The 22,583-nt window shown below is 42.0% G+C and overlaps 1 protein-coding gene across 5 annotated transcripts in view; it reads left to right on the top strand.

Moving 5' to 3' along the window:
• RBM6 (RNA binding motif protein 6) overlaps nucleotides 1–18,249 on the top strand; it is a 105,284-nt gene extending 87,035 nt beyond the window's left edge. For 4 of the 5 annotated variants that reach the window (XM_082346110.1, XM_082346112.1, XM_082346114.1 and 1 more), the window contains 14 exons: nucleotides 2,291–2,351; nucleotides 4,283–4,555; nucleotides 4,997–5,157; nucleotides 5,991–6,088; nucleotides 6,770–6,812; nucleotides 6,954–7,035; nucleotides 7,280–7,365; nucleotides 7,901–8,047; nucleotides 10,375–10,470; nucleotides 11,615–11,875; nucleotides 13,689–13,763; nucleotides 14,456–14,553; nucleotides 17,112–17,241; nucleotides 18,002–18,249. In XM_082346110.1, the coding sequence (XP_082202236.1) occupies nucleotides 2,291–2,351; nucleotides 4,283–4,555; nucleotides 4,997–5,157; nucleotides 5,991–6,088; nucleotides 6,770–6,812; nucleotides 6,954–7,035; nucleotides 7,280–7,365; nucleotides 7,901–8,047; nucleotides 10,375–10,470; nucleotides 11,615–11,875; nucleotides 13,689–13,763; nucleotides 14,456–14,553; nucleotides 17,112–17,241; nucleotides 18,002–18,127 (1,737 nt within the window). In that variant the 3' untranslated portion in view covers nucleotides 18,128–18,249. The remainder of the gene's footprint in view (nucleotides 1–2,290; nucleotides 2,352–4,282; nucleotides 4,556–4,996; nucleotides 5,158–5,990; nucleotides 6,089–6,769; nucleotides 6,813–6,953; nucleotides 7,036–7,279; nucleotides 7,366–7,900; nucleotides 8,048–10,374; nucleotides 10,471–11,614; nucleotides 11,876–13,688; nucleotides 13,764–14,455; nucleotides 14,554–17,111; nucleotides 17,242–18,001) is intronic. The other variant, XM_082346111.1, reaches the window with a different exon arrangement.
• Nucleotides 18,250–22,583: the final 4,334 nt, after the last annotated feature.

Below are 22,583 nucleotides of genomic sequence, written 5' to 3'. Positions count from 1 at the left end.
GAAAAAAATGTTAATATCTGACATCAGAATTATACAGCTGTTGCCAAGGCTGTTGTTTGAAAGAAAAGAATAGCTTGGTTAAATTGTTCCCTAAAATGGCAGGCCACTTGTTCAGCTGTTTCAGAGGTACTTTGTAATTTCTGTGCTTTTCTGGAAGAGTTGAGGTGCCAACCCTGCATATGTGATCTTTGGCCTGATGTGAAATGCACTGACTTTTTAAAAAATTCATAGCAGCATTACTCATAATAACCAAAAAGTGGAAACAACCCAAATGCCCATCAACTGATGAATGGATAAACAAAATGTGGTATAGCCATACAATGGAATGCTATTTAGCAGTGAAAAGGAATGAAGTATTGATAGGTGCTACAACATGAATGAACTGGGAAAAAACTATGCCAGATGCAAAAGATTAATTCTATAGGACTGGGGGTGAGAATGGGAGATGACTCCACCAGGTTTCTTTTTGGGATGAAGAAAATGTTCTAAAGTTAGATTATGGTGATGATTGTATTATAGATATACTAGAAATCATTGAATTGGACACTTAAAACTGATGAATTTTATGGTATTTAAATTATACCTACTCAGGTTAGGATCCTGATTCCCCCACTTACAGCTCTGCTGTACAGTCATCCAACGGTATCTGTGGGGGATTGATCCCAAGACCCCTTGCTGATATCAAAATCCACAGATGCTCAAGTCTCTTGTATAAAATGATGTAGTATTTGCACATAACCTAGGCACATCCTCTCATGTACTTTAAATCATCTCTAGATTACTTATAGTAGATAATACAATGTAAATGCTATGTAAATAGCTGCCGGCATGTGGCAAATTCAAGTTTTGTTTTTTGGAACTTTCTGGAATTTTTTTTCCCCAAATATATTTGATCTGTAGTTGGTTAATCTGCAGATGTGGAACCTGTGGATATGGAGGGCCAACTGTAATAACAAATAGCCCTCAAATCCTAGTGACTTACATTGACAAACATATTCTTCACTCACATTACATGTCCAGGGGCTGCGGGCAGTTGCTACAGTTTGGCTTCATGGCCGCTCAGTCTGGGACCCAGGTGGAAGGAGTTAGTCCCACATCGGGACTCCTGGCCAAGGGAAAGAACAGGACGCTCATCTACACAAGCATTGGCTCTTAAAGCTTCTGCCATACCTGTGTAGATCACGTTCATTCACGCTCCATTGACCAAAGCAAGACATGTGGCAAGGCTGACAATGAAGTCCCTCACCCTACAGGGAGGCACCACAGTCACTTGACAATGGGCAGGGCTGTGTGTATGATCTCCTTACAGAGAAGGGAACAATAAAGTAATTGACTTTAATCACCTTGCTCAAGTGACTTAACCTCTCCAGGCCTCAGTTTCATTATCTACAAATTGGGGAGATAATAGTTGTCTGGATCAGTAAGTGACCACATGTAAAGTAAAGTAAGTCCAGTACGTGCTGTGTGCTGTTTAATCATTAGCTGCTGCTGCTTTTATTATTATTCTCTCCTCCATTTGGTATTCTTTTACTCAACCTACAAGGCCCTACTCATATAGAATCCTTTTCATGGTTCCTGCTCTTTTGGTTTCTTACCAGTCAACTCCGCCCTTCTAACACTCTGAGCTCAGTGGCAAAAGTTCAGGTTTGGGGCTGTGTTTGGGGTTGGGCAATGATAGACTTGCCTTTTTGTTCATAGGTTCAGACAAGAAGAACTACATTCACAATGCAAAGTGTCTCTTCCCTTGTTCTAGGGTAGTGAATGTAACTTTTCCTTTTAACATCCTCAGAATAGCTGCCAGAGACACTACTTACGGATCTTCTTCCTCCTTCCGTGCCCTTTTTAAAATCAGTGTTTGAAAAAGGAATTGATCACTGGATTCTTCTCAGTTCCAGCCAAGCCTGAATAGGGTTGTCATAACCAGTTCAGGATCAAATTTTGGATGCAGACTGAGTGGTAACAGCTTTAGGGCAGTATATCCTATAAACCACTTAATAATCCAGTTTTCTTAGTCAAGTTTACTTCCTGTAGAAATCCTTGTCCAGAGCAAAAGCATTTGGGGCTGCCCCAAGGTCCATATACCCTGTCAGAGGCAGCTCTCAAACAGCAGCTCATCAGAGTCTATGTCAGCTCTGATGAGTGGAAGACATCAGACTGATTAGGTTTTAAGGTGATCTGGGATATGGCTTATTTCTTTCATTTTTCGGCAGTTGTTGCTGTGTTGGATATACGTAAGATTTTTAAAAAAATTTTTTTTGGTCAATTTGAATTCTTTTCCTTTCCCTTGTAGTGTAAGGCCAGCACTGGTGGACACCGATCTTCATGTTCATTCTGCAAGTGCCCAAGGGAAGGTGAGTGGTGGTAGAGATGGAGGTGGTAGTTTTTATTTTGTGCACTGAGCAAAACAAATTTCATGCTTTCCTTGGCTTCAAAGAGTGATCATCCCTAAATACAGGATGATCTGTAAAGCTCTTAAAAGTGCAATGTGATAGCTAACTTCGTGTGACCTGTTAGTAAATAGTTTTGGATCTCAGAGTTCTGCCAGGGGAATGAGATGGGTTATGGGCTCCTTACCCATAACCCAGCTGACCAGAGGTCAGTAGTATTGTTACTCAGAATACATTTAAGGATATTAGATTGAGAAAGAGTCTACATGGCATTAGTCCATGTGGACACCCCACCCACCCTGCCCCAGCTTCTTTAAAGTTATTGGGAATAATTTGCTTTTGTTATTATTTTCTCATTTACGTTCTAAACATTTGAGGATCTTCAACACAAAAACATTTGTTAAAGTAACAGTAAAAATATAAACAAGAGACAATAATCAGGGTTGAGGGTATGTGTTATTTTTATGGAGTAATAAACCTAACAGCTTCTCAGTAACTTGGTTTTAAAGTTAATTTCTCCTGAGAACCTGTAGGTAAACAACCTTGAAGAGTCTGTCAAAGGCATCCGTAACAATAGTCCTATAACAATGACTGTTATGTGCCTCTTTCTGATATTATCCTGTAAGGGAAGCTAGTGCATGACCATAAAATACAGTTCAGTGCTGGGATCCTGTTAGTCTTCTGGAAGATCTGTTTGTTCCAAGGTTAGAACTTAGCATGCCTACAAAGAATTCCTTAGCTCGGCTTTTGGCCTATAGTGGAGATTCTACTCTTTAGTGAGGGCTGTGAAGCAGGTGTTCTGAAAATCTTTGGGGAAGGCTCTACATGCTCTAGAGACCAAAGCAGCATGTGGGAAGGTGAGTAAATAACTTCCCCGTGGACAGGTTGGAGATCTTTAGCTTGTTGTATTACTTCAATTAGGCAAAATTGTGCTTTTTCCCTCAAGAAAGACTTCTTTCTCAGTCTACTCTAACAAATGAACAGATGGTTTATAAAAACCCTTGAGCACCATACCACTAAGATGGCTGACACAACTTTAACATGGAAACATACATAGCAAATATTCATTGGTCGCCTGTCACTGCTGTTAAGTAATCTCTACACTGCTCCCATAGAATATCTCTTTGAGCCTCATGACTTCCTCTAAGAATGAATTAATTGCAGAAATACCTCCAATTAACTGGACAAATTATCCTGCTTTAGAAAGAGATTTGAAATGAATCATTTACATTTTAAAGGACATTTGCCCATTGTAATTATTTGCATATAAATGAGCTGTGTGCAGGTAGGTCTCTTCTTAGCTTCTCCAGAGAATAGGGTGTCTGGTCTTACAGAATTTGAGCAGCTATCTTAGTACCATAACACTGGAAGAAGCAAGGCCCCTAGCCATACATGTTTGAGATAAGTGTTTCTAGCAAACTTCTAGCAAGGGCCATATCTTTGGTAATTTTGTCCCCAGATCTGTTCTATCATTGGTTATAATAGTAAAGTTCAGGGTCTCATGAAAGATTTAAATGTTGGGGAAGTGATAGAAAACTCTTAAGGTTAAATTTTTTAAATACTGGGTAGTTTCTTCTGTTTAACTATTTTATATGCTGTCTTATTAGCCGTGCTTAAAGTCTGTCAGAGGACTTTTTTGTAGGTATTTCTTTGACTTTTAAAACTATTCCAGGGAATTCCCTGGCGGTCCAGTGGTTAGGACTTGGTGCTTTCACTGCTGTGGCCCGGGTTCAGTCCCTCGTCGGGGAACTAAGATCTCGCATGCCACATGGTGCAGCCAAACAAAACAAAATAAAAGCATACCAGTATGAGTATTTGGTGGCAGGTAAGGAGGAATCACAGTGTTTGGGGGGATAAAACCTGTTGGAGATTCTCTTTCTGTTCTGTTCCTCTAGTGACAGAGGCCAAGCAAGAATTAATAACCTACCCTCAGCCTCAGAAAACATCCATACCAGCACCGTCAGAAAAACAACCCAGCCAACCAAGGTCAGCTGATAAGGAATCTGAACCCAAGAAGCGGGAAGAAGGACAAGAACCACGCTTGGGACATCAAAAGAGAGAAGCAGAAAGGTATCTCCCTCCTTCGCGGAGGGAAGGGCTCACCTTCCGAAGAGATCGAGAGAAGGAGCCATGGTCTGGGGAGACACGCCAGGATGGGGAAAGCAAAAGTAAGTGGTTTGTTGGGGCATGTACCAGACCGTGACCACCGTGGTTGGAACATAGATTGCTTGTGTTGTGGCTCTGGACCAGCAGCTTCCTACACCCTAGTAAAACTGCTTGGCCTGATTGAAGAGGCTCTTGCTTTTTGCTGGCCTCACTGAAGTAATCTATATCCTCCAAATAGCAAGTTGCTATTCAGGTGCGGCAAAGCATAACTTTAGATTTCTAAGTATTGGTGAAGAAAAATATGAAGTATTTGACTAGCATGTGTTATAGCACCAGCCTTGGTAGAGCAGGGTAACATCTGCAGTCATCTGCAGTAAAAAAAAAAAAAAATATATATATATATATATATATATATATACACACTCAGGCTCTGAGGACTTCAAAAATGTAAACCTTTCTTACTCTTTCCTTTCTCCTCTCCCATTTGTGCTTGGTTTGTTCAGCAATCATGCTAAAACGCATCTATCGTTCCACTCCACCTGAGGTGATAGTGGAAGTGCTGGAGCCCTACGTCCGCCTTACTACTGCTAACGTCCGTATCATCAAGAACAGAACAGGCCCCATGGGCCACACCTATGGCTTTATTGACCTTGACTCCCATGCGGTGAGTCGTAGTTATCCGTCACCACCACCACCACCCCCTGGATCCCTCACCTCCTACCACCTCAGAACAGCCTAGGGATGGCTGGCTATAGAAACCTCAAGAAGGTTTGAAGGACTTTAATCTTGGAATTCTCATTTGCTACTTGGTACCATAACCCCTCTTATTCTTTTCTTGGGGTTCATTCAGGTGAAATGACTGCCCTTGAAAGTTGGAACTCTGAGTGGTTTTCCAGATCCATTTTTGTCTTGTGGCATTTACAGTTTCCAGTTAAAATAAAGTGACAGCTTAGTCACTTGTGGAAAATCTGAGGACTAAACCTTTTCAAGATTTTAGTGAATTTTCTGATTTCTTAAAATCATTTTGCCTGGCCACAGACAGTTTTATGTTTGATGGAAACAGAGCATTTCCTCTTTTTCTTCAAAGTGTTGCTTTAATAGATTTCTTGTGGCTTGAATTTTTAGTTGTGGGGCCCTTTTCTATGGAAGTAATGTGAGGATAGCAATGAAAATCATTGATATTTCTTAGATTTCACGCTCAGAAATCACAAGGGATTTTGTAAACTGAATCTGATGCAGTGACAGTTGCAGACTAAAAGAAGAGGATTTGAATTTCTGAAATTTATACCAAGAACTGATGTCTACTCTGACGGTTATTCTGATCAACCCTTCATTAAGAGTTGCCTGTTTTTGCCAGTGTGCTCTTAGTATTACAGTTATGACCAGAACATAATGTTTAGAAATTTTTCTTTTGAGAAGGAAAACCCATGTTCAGTTTTCTTTCAAGGGACATGTCCTTTTCTCTCTTTGGGTTTAAATGAGTCTTTGGTTCCCCAGGAAGCTCTTCGCGTAGTGAAGATCTTGCAGAACCTTGATCCACCATTTAGCATTGATGGGAAGATGGTAGCTGTAAACCTGGCCACTGGAAAACGAAGGTAAAGCAGAGGGGTGCTACCCCCACTCAGGTTTTTGGGAGGAAACTCTTATTCCTGGCTGGAGAGACAGATAGTAGAACGTGGTGCTTTCCCAGTATGAGTTGCTTCAGGTATGTGTGTATATTTTCTTTTTCTGAAGCTTGCCTTGTTCTGACTCTAGGTTTTTGTTTTTCCCTTTAAATAGCAGTACTAGGTACTTTTGTTTTTTCCCTCTTGATTCTCTGGTATCTTTGGGTCCCAGGTGATGGTACAGTCTTGGATGTGCAGGGAAAAAATCGCAATATATCCTTGCCCCTTGGAATCCTAAGAAAATGCTGTCTTGACTTTGTTCATACCCCCATAGTGCTGGGAAATCTTATTCTTCTTAACTCCTTCATTCATCTTGACCCAGGAGTGGTAACTGGGAAATGGCTGCATCAGAGAGGCAGGCTTACAGGGATGGGGCAGATCTTGCTCTGGCACCCTCAACTCAATTGCTGTTTTGCTTCAGCCGATAGCTTTGTAGGAGTCCCACTGCCCCTCCCCTCGGGAGTCTCTGCATCACCAGACTTGCTTACTGTCTGGGTTGGTTCCTTTCCGTGCAAAAGGGGGAAAAGAGTTTCTCAGCAAATCTGTAGGGCTGGGCACTCCTCAAGTGGCTTTTGGTAGCAGGCTCAAGACATGTTGTATTGTTTGTTGCAGAAATGATGCTGGGGACCATTCTGACCACATGCACTACTATCAGGTAGGCTTCAGCAGTTGCGGGGGTGCTCTATTAAAATCCTCAAGTGACTGAAAGAGTGATCTTAAATTTTCTCTAGTGGGTGATTGTTAAGGTAAATGGCTATCAGAAGTTCCATAATTTTAACTTGTCTTTCTGTGATAGGGTAAAAAATATTTCCGAGATAGGCGGGGAGGTGGCAGAAATTCAGACTGGTCTTCAGATACAAATCGACAAGGACAACAGTGTGAGTGACCTTTGTCTTATTTCTATTGTTCTTTCTGGCTTGACTACTCATTAATTGAAATCTTTATGGTCACAGAGTTGGCAAGAGATGCAATTGACTAGGGGTTCTGTCTCAGAGAGCACCATCTACAGGTTCTGTACCGTTTTGGGTTGGCCAGCCTTGTTCTTAGATTGTTTTTGATGAGTCCCCAGCAAGGGCTTCATTGGACAGGGACTAACACTGGCTCTGGTTTTATTCCCTCTAGCTTCATCTGACTGCTACATATATGATTCTGCTACTGGCTACTATTATGACCCCTTGGCAGGAACTTATTATGACCCCAATACCCAGGTGAGTTTTTGGCTTTGTTATTTTGTCAATGATTCTTTTGAGAAAAGTACCTGTGATTTGTTACTTTGAAGGTTTTATTCCCTGGATTCTCTGGTTGCTCATTACTTGAAAAGTGTAAAAGTTTAAATCTATATAAGCTGAATATTTCTCCATTCAAGGCAGCTGCTCTACTATTGTACTATGTGTACCTCATGTCTACTTCTTGTTTTAAAAAGTCCAGGTTTTATATTGAGTTATATTTATTTAGGTGGATTTTAAAGATGATAATCTTCATGTTAACTGTTGCACATATAGAAAATCAATGCCTTGTGGCATTACAGGCAAGAACAGTGCTGTTCTTGGAAAAATGGACAGTGAGTGGTCTGGCTACATCCTGGCCCCTGGAGTGGAGTTTTAGATTGTTTGATATGGTCTCTTCTTAGGCTTGAGAGAGAGAGCTGTTCTTTCCCTCAGAAGGGAACTGTGCTCCTTAGATCTGGAATTACTGGGAAAGTGAAACGTTCTGTAGACTTAACTGTCTCCAACTGTATTGCAGCAAGAAGTCTATGTGCCCCAGGACCCTGGGTCACCTGAGGAAGAAGACATCAAGGAAAAGAAACCCACCAGTCAAGGAAGGTCAAGCAGCAGGAAGGAAACGTCTAAAAGAGATAGCAAGGAGAAAAAAGACCGAGGAGTGACAAGGGTAAGAGGACTTGTGAATCTGCTCCCTTTTCACCACATAATTACAGATTAAAAGAAAAGAGTCATAGACGAGGTCTGGGTTTGAGGTGTAGAGTTACTAAAAAAGCAGACAGTCCACTAGCCTCTTACAGCCTGTGGTCACTCTCTTTTCTAAATACAGAAACTGTGGATGGTGGAACAAAGTGGCTCAGCTCAAACCCCAATACCTCAGCTCCACACAGTTTCACTTTCCTACATCCCTTTTCAGTGCTTGACTCCGTATACGCATTTCTATAGGTGTAATTGTAGCAGGGGATACCATTTTCTATTCTTTATTCACTTTATATTTGGTCATAAGTATTTTTTCATGTTTGTATAATACTCTTTATTACTTCCATGCCTGTATGGTAAAAATTCATAGTAAAACTGTGACCTTGTTTTCTTCATCATTCCTACATTGTTTGTCTCCTCTTTCTAATCTTATTCTGTTATAATATACAGCATTTAGCATTTTCTTTTTTCTTTTTTAAATTACTTCCTTAGGATAAATTTTCAAGAACAAAGATGATGAACATTTTTACATTTCCTGGCATAAAATCAAATTATTTTCCAAAGAATTATATTGATTTACCCTGACACCAGTTATGCATTAATGCAAGTGGCTGAATTGGCCTGTGGCTTAATTCATAAATTGTCTTTTTCTTCCCCCCCCTTCTAATACTACTAGTGTTTATGCAGCTACATATATAGAGAGAAAGAATCTGTCTGAGAACTTTTTTTTCTTCTAATTTTATTGAGATATAATTAACATACAGCACTGTATAAGTTTAAGGTATACAGCATAATGATTTGACTTATATACATGATGAAATGATTACCACAGTAAGTTTAGTGAACATCCATTGTCTCATAAAGAAACAAAATAAAAGGAAAAAAAATTGTTTTTCCTTGTGATGAGAACTCTTCTGATTTACCCTCTTAACAGCTTTCATATATAACATACAGCACTGTTCATTATATTAATCATGTTGTACACTATATCTCTAGTATTTATGTATCTTATAATTGGAAGTTCTTACCTTTTGACCACCTTCATCCAGTTTCCCCACCCCTACTCCCACCCTGCCTCTGGTAACCACAAATCTGATCTCTTTTTCTTTGAGTGAGTTTGTTTGTTTGGGTGTTCTGTTTTGTTTTTCTTTTGTTTCCCTACAACACTTGTTAGTTTTGGTGCACAACATAGTGATTCAAAATTTCTATACATTACAAAATGATCACCACTGAAAACTTAGACTTTAAAGTCATACTGGCTTGGGCTTCCCTGGTGGCACAATGGTTGAGAATCTGCCTGCTAATGCAGGGGACATGGCTTCGAGCCCTGGTCTGGGAAGATCCCACATGCTGCGGAGCAACTAGGCCCGTGAGCCACAACTACTGAGCCTGCGCGTCTGGAGCCTGTGCTCCCAAGAGAGGCCACGATAGTGAGAGGCCCGTGCACCGCGATGAAGGGTGGCCCCCACTTGCCACAACTAGAGAAAGCCCTCGCACAGAAACGAAGACCCAACACAGCCAAAAATAAATAAATAAATTAATTAATTAAAAAAAAAAAAACTTTAAAGTTATACTGGCTTAATATGTGGGGTTTTTTTTGTTTTCTTTATAAATTTTTTTATTTAATTTATTCATTTTCGGCTGTGTTGGGTCTTCATTGCTGCGTGCGGGCTTTCTCTAGTTGCGGCAAGCGGGGGCTACTCTTCGTTGCAGTGCGCGGGCTTCTCATTGCAGTGGCTTCTCTCGTTGTGGAGCACGGGCACGCAGGCTTCAGTAGTTGCGGCACGCGGGCTCAGTAGTTGTGGCTCATGGGCTCTAGAACACAGGCTCAGTAGTTGTGGCGCATGGGCTTAGTTGCTCTGCGGCATATGGGATCTTCCCGGACCAGGGATCAAACCCATGTCCCCTGCATTGGCAGGCGGATTCTCAACCACTGTGCCACCAGGGAAGCCCCTGGCTTAATATTTGGATTCTGCTTTTGCCACTTATTCTTTCTAACCATATTCTCAATCATTTGTAAAATGAGCATATTAATGTCTATTTAGAAGGATTATAGTAAAGGCTGAAGGAGATAATGTATATAAATGCATCACCTGGTGCCTGACATATAGTAATCACTCAATATATGCTAAATGTGATGTTTTTTAAGTTTTTTTTTTAAATTTTGGAATCATTATAGTAACATTACAGATATTTCACAAATTAAGAGGTTTGGAAAATCAGACTCATTTCAACAGGGTTAACTCTAAGCCCAGCTTTTATAAATATCATATAAAAATTATCTGGGATTTTTATCAGTTTCAGGAAAATGCCAGTGAGGGGACACCTCCCCCAGAAGATGTCTTTAAGAAGCCTCTGCCTCCCACTGTGAAGAAGGAAGAGAGTCCTCCACCAGTAAGGCTAAGCTGATGCACTGGGCTAGGGCTGGGGCTGGTTCCGAATGGGAAAGGAAGTTCAAAGGTTGATGCCTCACTTTGGTGTTGGTCCTTTAGCTCTCTGTGTCTCACAGACAAGGACTCTTCTTGAGTATAAGCATGAGGTAAATTTTCCTGTCTGCTAATAGGGGTATTGATGGAGAATCAGAGGCAGTTATCTGTCCTCTTTCCCTCTGCCTTGTGACATTCCCACCAGACTGGCCCTTTTTAAGTTAGAATCTCGGTCTTGTTAATTCTTCTCTTCTAAATGACCAAGGAAACCCATTTTCCTGGCCCCGATGTTTCCTACCTTTTGGTGCTGCATGAGAATCTCATAGGTGTCGAGTGCATGCATGGTCATTTTTATAGTTTGCCTGCCAGAGTGAACAATGCTAACATTGGTACCCATTTTTTAGATGCCTTTAAGTGATAGTGTCAATCTAATCACAAGTTATTTCGATTAAATATAAATATATAGCAATAGAGACCCTCTGTTTGTTTTTATTTTGATTGATCATATGCCAATGATCATGCATCATTATTTAACATTTCCTACAAGCTACTGATAAATGCTTTTTGCCTGCTCTACATTATTGATTCAGTTCACTGTAACATCTATCCTAACCATGCCTTTGTCTTTACCTTACTCAGGAACTGGATCTGTCTACCTGGGTGTTTATCCTTCAGTTGCTTTTAGTCCATCTCCTAAATCTCTTTTGCTCTAGGAGTTACTGTAGCCTTGATGAAAGTTATCTTTCCTTTTCTCCATGGGTTACAGTGACTTGGAGGTGGTTGCTATCTCTGCCTCTTCAAAAGTAACTTGTAACTTTTAAACTCTCCCTGTGGTCTCTGTCAGTTTCCCTTTCTCTTCCTTCTCATCACTGTTCTGTTGCTAGAGTCACTTCTAAGGGAAACTTTCTGGCTTATCTCAGTGGACAAGGAGAAAAGTCAAGCTCGAGCCATGTTGCTTCCATCTGGGAAATGAGCAACATGGTCAGTGGGCCTATTCTGCACCCAGTTCATTATTCAAACTAAAAGAAATGAGATGCCCATATCAGAATATCCAGAAAACAGGCCCCAAATATAGGTTGAGTTTGCGTTAATCCCTGGCCTTCTCCTACCAGCCTAAAGTGGTAAACCCACTGATCGGCCTCCTGGGTGAATATGGAGGAGACAGTGACTATGAGGAGGAAGAGGAGGAGGAGCAGACCCCTCCTCCACAGCCCCGCACAGCACAGCCCCAGCAGCGGGAGGAGCTGACCAAGAAGGAGAATGAAGAAGACAAACTCACTGACTGGAATAAACTGGCTTGTCTGCTCTGCAGAAGGCAGTTTCCCAATAAAGAAGTTCTGATCAAACACCAGCAGCTTTCAGACCTGCACAAGGTATTAGGGGAAGGGCCCTGACCTTTCGAACTTTTGACTCTTTATCACTGTTGAGCATTACAGTGACTAAAGAAGCTTATGCTGTCCTCCTCAGCCTGTATCTTCCCCAACTCCTCTAATTAAATCAGTTTAATTCAAAAATGAGTTGCTGGGACTTCCCTATGGTCCAGTGGTTAAGACTTCTCCTTCCACCACAGGGGGCCCAGGTTCGATCCCTGGTTGGGCAACTAAGATCCCACATGCCATAAAGTGCGGCCACAAAAAAAAAAAAGACAAAAATGAGTTGTTTCTCCACCTTTTGTTCATGAGTTGCTCTGCATTAAGACGGTGCCCACCTTCAAAAAACTTCAGAGTGTAGACCCAAGGCAAGCAGCATGGCTGGGGCTGGGGCACCAAACATGGAAGCTGTGCTGAAGACAGGAGGAGAAGAGGTCGTGGAAAAGGAAACTCACCTGCTGGGTTTCTCATCTTAGCTCTACCATTAACCTAACAGTTGGACTTCAGATAAGGCCCTTTTCTTCTTTGATACTTGGTGGCTTCACCTGTATCACTTCCATCTAGCTCTGACAGTGTGCGGTTTTCCCCAAGGGTGAGTCACATTCTGCCATCTCTTCATGTAGTGAGTTACTGCTATAAGCCATGGCACAACAACTATTCTTGGGGTGTTAAACTGACATACATTGGTCCTCCCTTGCAGTCTTCTCATTTATATGTACTGGCCAAGGAGCCAAATTCTGGACAAGTAAAGCCCCTAGGTGGACTCGTGTTCTCAGTATAAAGTAATTTCTTTCACACTCCTTTTCTAGCCGATGTTGCTAGAGCACATGAGGGGATTAGATTTAGACTTTCTCTCAATATAAAACCCAAAGTCTTAATGTAGCTAAAAGCTGAGAAGCTCTGCTTTGATGATAGGCACACTTCTTCTTCCAGCTGCCTCTGTTGAGGCTCTGCAAAGTTTCTAGGATTCTGAGAGGCTCCTTCTGACAATCCCTGCAACAGACTACCTCCCAAGTTCCTTTGACCTTCTGGAATTCTGAGTCATCAGACAACACATTTAAAATTCAGCTCTCTTATGAAAGTGCTAGTAAATTGCTAAAGAGATTAAAAAGTTGTTGTCAGGAAAGAGGAGCCAGAGGTCTGATGAATCCACAAACTGAACTAGCCCTGGGACAGTGGAATGTGGACTATAGCACTTTTCCTTTCCTTGCAGTAATCCAATGCAAAGAATCTCCTCTCTGTACAAGAGGTGCTCTGGACACCTTAAGTTTCTTATATATGCCAGAGGGAGCCACGCTTGAGGAGTGTAGGACCCTCAAGGAGTTCAGGACTCTCAGAGCAATCTGTTCTTTTGTGACCTTGGAGTTCCTTTTCCTGTTTCTCTGTGGGCTTGAATAGTGCCCACAGAGAATAGTGTCTGAGGATGGCAGGTGGCAGTGGTGGTAGGCAGAGCATGTGGGCCTTTGGTTTTCTTCACTGGTGTAGTCAGATTCCCCTCTCCCATTTTTACCTTAGGTAAAGAGATATAAACCAGATTTGTGTCTTCTACACTTTGGAGAGAACTAGGATAAAATTCTGTCTTGTGCCACAACATGTAACTAATCTATGTGACAAGCCAGTGTTAGAACCTGGGTTCCCATTGGTGAGGCTAACGCAAGACCAGTTAGGGATTGTTGCTTGCATGGTGCAGTGATCACTTGGGAGAGTTGGTCAGTGAAAGGAGCTACAGTCCTAGAGCAGCTATCAGGAAAGACCTAGAGCATTTCTAGGACCACTTGTTTTAGACCTACACTCACAGAACTCCCTCTCTTCTCAGCAAAACCTGGAAATCCATCGGAAGATAAAACAGTCTGAGCAGGAGCTAGCCTATCTGGAGAGGAGAGAACGGGAGGTAAGATTTGGTGACTTGTTACTCCCTTGACCCCAACTCTTTTTGCTTTCTGGTGTAGCATTTGTAGGCTGTGCTGAAGATAAAGAATGAAGAAGCCCCAAAAGATGGTGTATACATTTCTCAAAACTCATCAAACTACATTAAAGTGGGTGCATTTTATAGTTTATAAATTATACCTTAATAAAGTTGGTTTTTTTAAAGGTGGTGTTAGGGTCTCTGGGTAGGTGAAATAACATTCCTCTTTCCTGCCCAGCTTTTAAAATCAATGAAGGAGTGTTGGATAGGGCTGCTGAAATAGCATCTTTTACTGTTAAAGGCCAAGTTGGAGGAAGTAGCTTAGTGTGAGAGCCAAATGGACTTGCTATCTAGACCAATTAGGCAGACTCACTTACCCAGCTACAGGCTTCACCGGCCCATGACAGGTCTTATGTGATGGTTAAGAATCCACCTGTGGAGGCGTATTGGAGAGCACCTCCTCCTCAGAAGAGGAAAAGATAGCCTCTTCTTCCCAAATTTACCAGTTAGAGAAGCCACTATTTCCTCAAGAAGAATGTTTAAAGGAATGAGAGATTCCAGGAGTTACCAGTTGAATCCCTTCACATTAGAAGAAATATCGGGGATAAAGTGAAGCTTTCACACTCTCCCGCCCCCTCAGATGGGAGTCTCAGATCTGTTCTTCTGCTTACCAACAGGGAAGGTTTAAAGAAAGAGGAAATGATCGCAGGGAAAAGCTCCAATCTTTTGATTCTCCAGAAAGGAAACGAATTAAATACTCCAGGGAAACTGACAGGTAAGCTAGAAACTCTTCACTCAGCCTAGGTCTAAAGTCTAATGATGAAACCATCACTTTCTCCAACATGCTGCCTTTTTCTCTCTCGGGGAGTGAGGTTATCGGGAGCAGGTTCTGTCTGAACTCTTGAGCATGAAGTTCACCCCAGCCTTTTTACCACCTGTCTTAACACGGAATATGTACGTTTGCATATAAGAATCACTGGCTGCTTAGCTGCTCAAAACCAGGACTGGAGTGGCTATAGTTGGGAACCCTTTCTCTCCTCATCAGTAATGCTGTACCTCCGTGTTAGCCTGATAAGAACGTCACACTCTTGGACTTTTTTCTCTAGGGAACCTCCATTCTCACACATTAGGTGCTGAATAAGTGGTTGGCTGCTGATAGAGATATATGATCTCTAGCTTCCTGTGCTGTTTCTGGTCAGAGAGCTCCCAAGTCGTGAGTCCAGAGTTATACAGAATTTGCTGATAGCCCACTATGTACAGATACTGCACCAAGGGCAAGGAATATTCATGTGGACAAGACACGTATTATCCTTGACTGTCTGAACAGAGAATAGGAAGGCTTAGGTGATACTTTGTCTTGTAGGGCAGACACAGAAATCCGGTGGAGAAGGGGAGGGCATTTCAATTGGAGGGAACTGCATGCTTCATGGATGAAAGAGAGAGAGGTCATGATGCATTTGAGAAGTTGTAAGTAGCTTGATGGGCTGAACACTGAAGATAAGTGCTTGAGTGACAAGGAGATGAGGCTGGCTCAACAGACACAGTCCCGTTCGTGAAGTTCATGCTCCTTGAACGCCTTGCTAAGACTTTGTCTTAGGGCAGTGGGAGGTTATGAAATGATTTTAAGCAGGGTATTGATCTAGTGAAACTTGAACAAGTCTCTACATTGGTAAGCAAAAGAACTAGTAGCCAGGGTAGAGTATGCCTGTGGGGAAAGGGGAGATGATTGATGGAGAAAGGCCCCTAAGAAGTGTAGATGGGGTCTGGGGCTCTGGCATTCCAACTTATTTGTTCACAACCCTCAATAAGAGATTATTTTGAATCATGGCCTAGAATATGTGTGTGTGTGTAAATAACTGAAAAAGAAATCTTCATGAAAAATACTTCCTTACTGTGCATTAAACACTGGTATTTTTATTTTAGTCTATTCTATTCGCATTTGTAAGAAGTGCTAAGTTGGGACCACTTAATCAATGTAGCATCCCATTGGGTCATTCTCTGCAATTTGAAATACACTGAACGATGACAAAACTGAAGGAGTCAGCCAGGAGGAGGAAGAGCACCTTAGCCCTGAGTCAGTTGGGTGTAGCTGGGTGTAGAAGGAGATGCCTCTCTATTTTCAGCACCCATCACACCACATTCTACTGGCTCTCCTCCTTCTAAGTCTTCTCTCCTGCTCCTCTTCCTTTTCTGGGTAATTCCGGATATTCTCCAGGACTCTGCCCTCAGTTTTCCTTTATTCTTGCTCCTCCATCCTCTTGACTTGGACTGCCTACGGTACCCAAGGCTTTAGCCACCACTCACAGGCTAACAAGTCCTATGGCCCCATCTCAAGTCATTTCTGTTTTCTGAGCTCAAAATCATTATTTCTGTTTACCTTCTGGGCATATCCTCTTGGCCACTTCTCAGCCTCCTCACACTAAACAATTACTCAATATTATATTCCACATTATTCTCTAGTCCAGTCCTGCTAAACCTGCTGTATTCCTATTTCAGAGTAGTAACATCATCACATCATGGTCCACCTGGTCTGTCCCAATCTCCCTCCTTTATCCTCTGTATCGTTAGTGGCCAAATCCATAATTAAGCCTTGCCCCAATTCCTAGCTCACCTCCAAACTGGACTGCTTACTCTCCATCTTTGCTCTTCAGTCTTCTGTCCATTCTCTACCCTACCACCAAAATGACCTTTATAAACAGAAATCTCCTAAAACTAGCCTTTTGGTGAACATATACCTTGCCTAAAGGGAGGTCTGGGTTCTAGAGATTCTTTGCCTGAAGTATGAAGTACAGAGTCATGATTTAGCATGATGTTCAAGGCTTTTCACAGTCTGGCTCAAGCAGCCTTTTGTCAATTCCTGCCACTCTTCTTCTGGACAAATTGTATTCTTTCACTTCTCCTTGTTTGTGTCCTCCTTTCCTCCCATGCTTTTTCTAGCGCATAAGCTCCTCATTTGTTAAGACCCGGTTCAGGTATACCCTCCTGTTAGAATTCCTCCTTTTTGGTGATGCCCCTTCAGGTTTGTGTTCCCTGTTTGTGTTTCCATAGTAGATATATACTGTTGCTACATCCATGACTGAGCTCTTCAGTGTGCTGTAAGCATCTGTTGACATATTATCCTTCTCACATCCTTCCCCATGAACAGGGTCAGGTCTTGGTCATCTCTGTATCCCCAGGACAAAGCCGGTTTCATAGATAGCAGGCACTCAAAGATACTGTTTAATATTCTTAAGAGGTGGCAAATTTGAATCAAGAGGACAGAGGTTTTTATTGGGCTCACAAGCATGTCACTTTGAAAGTGCTGGTGTCTAAGTATATATGCTTCTTTTGCAGTGATCGTAAGCCCGTTGGTAAAGAAAGCATCGACAATAGCAGCAAAGGAGGCTGTGTCCAACAGGCCACTGGCTGGAGGAAGGGGGTAGGCCTCGGATATGGCCATCCTGGATTGGCTTCAGCAGAGGAGGTGAAATGGTTTCCATCTTGTTAGGGGTGGCATGAACCTGGCATATACTTAGTTTCCTCTCATTCTGTGGCCCAGAGCTATGTCCTTGCCTATTAGCTGGGCTTTCACCACTGCTGGCAAAGAACATGAGAGCTGAGAAGCCTGTCAGTCTTGATACTGGGTTGTAGCTAGGCATGCTAGGCTCTTTGCTGTTTGATTGGTGATGGGAAGGGGAGAGAGAATTTGGAATGGGGCTGATTTCACTCTTACACAGAGTAAGACATGGGGCAGTGTGGGAATCAGGCAGTTTGAGATTGAAGAATCATTTGGTGAAAAGAACCAGGGAACCAGCAATAAAAGGTACAAAGGCATCTCAGAGAGGAATTGTCGTTAGAGGTCTTTGATGGCTAAAATTTGAGGAGCATGAAGTTAGTCCTGGGTCCCATGAAGGGCCTCACCCCTCATGTTTAAGGAAAAGAAGAGAAGATAGAAAAGGTGATAAGAGGGATCCCTGTCCATTTTGTGTTGTCTTAGTCCCTGTCTGAAAATGCCACATATAGGAGATTGGCTTCTCACATTTCTGGTGTTGAATCCTGTATCCTGAAATCATGGCATCGCCACTCTCCTTATTCATCTTGAGTGTTTGTTTATTAATTAAGCATTCTTTAAAAATTCTCCTATATCCTTCTCCTTGCTAGTCCAGAAATGCTTATAGTCAAAGACCAGCCCTGAGGCTAATTAATTCATAGAGCCCACTTCATTGTTTGTCTTTGTTTTACAGACTGAAAGCCGGATGAGGGGTCCCAATGTGGGAGCTCCAGGAAGAACCAGCAAGAGACAGTCCAATGAGACTTACCGAGACGCTGTGCGAAGAGTCATGTTTGCTCGGTATAAAGAACTCGATTAAAGAGTGGAGACAAGTCCCACAGGACACAGCCTCCTTCTTGTTTTGTTTGTCCCGTCTCTCCTTTTGTTTTGTTACTGTTCTTGCTGCTAGAACTTTTTTAAATAAACTTTTTTTCAATGTGACTTCTTTTGGTGGTTAAATTTTTCTCCCATGGGTGGGGGGGTGGGGCTAATGGTAGGAGGAAGAGAGTCCCTTGGTGTGGGTCCATTTGAGGTGACGCTGAAATGGCAACAAGGGCTGTAGTGAGCCCTGGAACAGTGCCTGCTATCAGTGTGAGTGGACTGGTTGCAGTGACCTTTGAACTCTGGCTTGTATGAATACTGTCAGATTTTTAAAAATTATTTTCATAATCAGTGAAAATAGCATCACTCATTATTGTAACTGCTAAGGCTGAACATATTTCCATATGTTGGTTTACTAGTCATTAGACCTTCAGAAGTCCTCTTCTGACTTTGTTGGGGGACGGGGGGGAGGCAGTGTTGTGACAGCTCTTTTTCTGAGTGTCCGCTGGGTGTTCACTGCTTCACACATTGTGGTCACCACAGCAAGTTGGCATAATAAGAATTACCACTTCTCTCCAGCCACTGCCCCAGCTTTTCCTTTCCTCCATGGCTAGAACTCTCCAAAGAGATATCTGCCCTCTTTCACATCTTTATTGCCCACCATATCACTCATACCATTTCACAGAATTTGCTTCAAAAGTGAGTTTTTTTTGTGTTTTTAATTCTTTGTAGTTAAAAGGACTGCTATATCCTATGCACCTATTAAAACTTTAAAAAATAATTTCTCAGGGGAACATATGGTACTAAGAATTGCACTTTTCAGGTATCTCAGGGGAAGAATGTTTCTTAGAACTGCATGTTTCGAAGAACATCTTGATTGTATAAGGTGGGGGTTTGTAAACTTTTCTGTAAAGAGCCAGAGAATCAATATTTTAGACTTCATATTATAGGTCATATGATCTCTGTTGCAACTACTCAGCTCTTTTGTAGTAAGAAAGCAGCCACAGGCAATACACAAGTGATTTTGGCTGTGGTCCAATAAAACTTTATTTACAAAAACAGGTCACAGGCCAGAATTGGCCCAGGGTTGGTGGTTTTTCCCAACCCTTGGTCTAACGACATAGTCTGGATACATAAGGCAGGACCAAGGAGGGTTTTGTAAAAATTGAGTGGGGGTATTGGCATTTTGGAGAGGATGAGCAGTGAGGGGTGGGAGAGGTAAGGAGAGGTGGGAGTATACCAAGGAGAAAACATTTCTAGCAACAGGAATGGTAAATGTGAATTTAAATTGTTTGTCATGCTGTGTCCAAATATAATCCCTTTCTCTTAATCTTTAATATATCTTTTTACCCCTCCAAAAAAGGAAAACAGGAGTACATTGGCTTAGGGATCAAAAGCCCCTAGTTCTGGGCCTTGCTACCACTAGTGCAGCATTTTAGAAGATGGGCTACTTGGATCTTTCAGCCCCAGACAGATACACTCCAAGAGCCCTTCTGGTCTAACTGATGGTCTGCAGGCACATCTATGGTGTGTCCAATTACTCTCTGTCTGACCTTCACTGAATAGGTCAAAACATTTTTTGGAAGTTTCCAGGTTTGTCCTGAACTGGTCAGACTAGGTTTTCCTCCTGACTTTGTGTCACCCTGTTTGGCCTAACCTGAGCTGTGAAACATATCCAATGCTTCAGTATTGAAGATCCTGTAGAGGCTACTTGCTTGACCCAGGTTATTGGCTGCCCAGCAGTAGCATCATCAAGTTATTAAGTGGTCATTGAATGTTTTGAAAGCCTACTTTACTTGTCACTGGGGCTTCTGGCAAGATCAGTGTGGGTCTCTGTGACCATGGGACTCAGTCCTCTGGGGAAGATGGACGTTGCACAATTTCTGATGTGACGAGAGATGCAAGGGAGAAGTATAGCAAGCTACTGGGATGGTATGACATGGACTTAATTCTCATTTGGTGGCAGCAGCATCTTCTCTGATGTGTTTAAACTCAGACCTCCGGACTAGTTTAGGCCACTGCCTAGTTTTGTTTTGGTTTGTCTTCTGGTTTTATTTTGCCACTTTAGTGGAGATTTTATGGTTGGAAATAAGGTCTAAAGTATTTCATACATTTTCAAAGCAGTACTTTGGGTATTGTATGATACTCGGAATGGGTGTGAAAAGTGTGTCACCCTAAGATGTCCCTAGGAGGTTCCCTGAGGCCTCTGATCAGAATGCCAGCTACATAAGGGCAGAGATCTTGGGTAATTTTCTTCACTACTATATCCCTAGGGCCTGGCCCAGGGCCTAACACAGTTGGCACCCAATAAATGAGTGAATAATGCTGAACTCATAGGTCTATGGTAAATACTTGTTGCATTAAGTTTTGATTGCATATCTCTCTCAGCTTAAGCCCATCTCTGACAAATTATTTTGGTTTCTTGGTATAGGCAAGAGTTCTCATCACATAAGTCTTTTTTTTTTCCCCCCCACATGAGCCTTTTTACTAATTCTAAAGCAGTAGTTCCCAGCCTGGGACCAAAACATGTGAACTAGTTTTTTTTCTTTTGTCAAGTGGTGAGAAATTAAGAAAAAGACCTAAGATCGTTTCATTAAGAGAACTTTTTTTTTTCCCCATCAAAAACGTAGTAAAGGCAAACTTAAAGGACTGTCTTCTATTCTATATTGAACATCTGTGCTTTCTTTAAAACAAAAAACCAACTCATTCTGTTGTCTTTGTTTTCCTTAATTAGCCAGGAACTTGTTAAACTTTTCCAGAGTCACATCAGCTGCCAGACAGGCCTTTGGGGGCACAGCTCTGGAACTCAACAGGGTAGTGTCCACAAAGAAGGTCAGCTACCAGAGAATTTTGAGGATGGCATTTCGCTCTGGTGGAATCCATCTTTTTTTCTAGACACCTCCTTCAAGTATTTAAGAATGATTTTGTACCATTTATGAACAGCTATATAGCTTTTATGGCTGGTGACAAGCCCAGCCCAGCAGGCACCTCAGGGATGCTCAGAAGTGCTTGTTTAACTGCTTTGGAAATGAGCAGACTTCTAGTGACCATTAAGTCTAGCAAGTTCTGGGTTCTCGGCATCTGCATTATCCATTGCAGGGTTTGCTATGACCCATCTATATTTAAGTTTTAAATATCATTAAACTAATATTGGAGTTCTGAGGGTCACATACATTTACTTTATTCTGATGATAAAAGTTATACATGTGTGTATATATATACATATATATACACTCCCCCATAAGTTGGATATTATATACAGATACATACATACATATGAAAATGTAGAAAAATATGTGTGTGTACGTAGTCTATGGTCTGAATGCTTGTGTTCCCCCCAACCACCACCAACACCTAAACCCCAAAGGTGATGGTATTAGTAGGTGAAGCCTTTGGGAAGTGATTAGGTCATGAAGACAGAGCTGTCATAACTGGGATTAGTGCTCTTATAAAAGAGATCCCACAGAACTCCCTAGACCCTTTCACCATGTGAATATACAACAAGAAGTTTGCAGCCCGGAAGAGGGCTCTCACCCAACCATGCTGGCACCTAGATCTTGGACTTCGCAGCCTCTGGAACTGTAAGAAAAAATTTTCTGTTGTTTACAAGCTACCCAGTCTGTGGTATTTTGTTATAGCAGCCCGAAGAGACATAGGTAGGTAGATAGGAAGATAGAAATAGAGATGAGGAGAGAGAGAAACAAAAGTTACCCATTATTCTAAAATCCAGAGATTCCTACCTTTCCGTCTATTGTCATGTTTTTAATTATCCAAAGAGTTTCCAGTGTCAGTCACTTAATGCCCTCGACGTAGAAGGATAAGCCATAGTTAGAACATGTTTAAAGATGCTTTTCCAAGGAAAAGATTTTCCAGTATATCTGAAGCTTCTGGTTTGAAATCTCTTTGACGTCCTTCTACTTATTCTTTTTTTTTCTTTATTTTTATTTTATTTTATTAATTTATTTTTTGGCTGCCGTTGGGTCTTAGTTTCGGCACGTGGGATCTTTCATTGTGGCACGTGGGTTTTCTCTCTCTAGTTCTGGCGTGCGGGCTCCAGGGCACGTGGGCTCTGTAGTTTGGGGCACGCGGGCTCCAGTTGAGGCGCGCGAGCGCAATCTGGCATGCGGGCTTAGTTACCCTGTGGCATGTGGGACCTTAGTTCCCTGACCAGGGAACGAACCCACATCCCCTGCATTGGAAGGTGGATTCTTTACCACTGGACCACCAGGGAAGTCCCCCTTCTACTTATTCTTAAAAGATTTCTTTTTATCCAGAAAGAAAAGAGTATAAGTGTGGTTTTCCACATCTAATATCTTCCTCTGCCTTGTCATGGTCTAATTATTCAATCTGTATATGTGACCTGAAAAATCAGTTCCACTAAATCTATATCTATAAATAATGCCAGTGGGCAAGTTATGCAAACTGGATACATAGAAATACCACCATTTGACTGA

The sequence above is a fragment of the Balaenoptera borealis genome (genome assembly GCF_965194805.1).
Source record: "Balaenoptera borealis genome assembly, chromosome: 12".
Taxonomy (NCBI): domain Eukaryota; kingdom Metazoa; phylum Chordata; class Mammalia; order Artiodactyla; family Balaenopteridae; genus Balaenoptera; species Balaenoptera borealis.
This window is presented reverse-complemented; position numbering and strand designations above follow the sequence as displayed.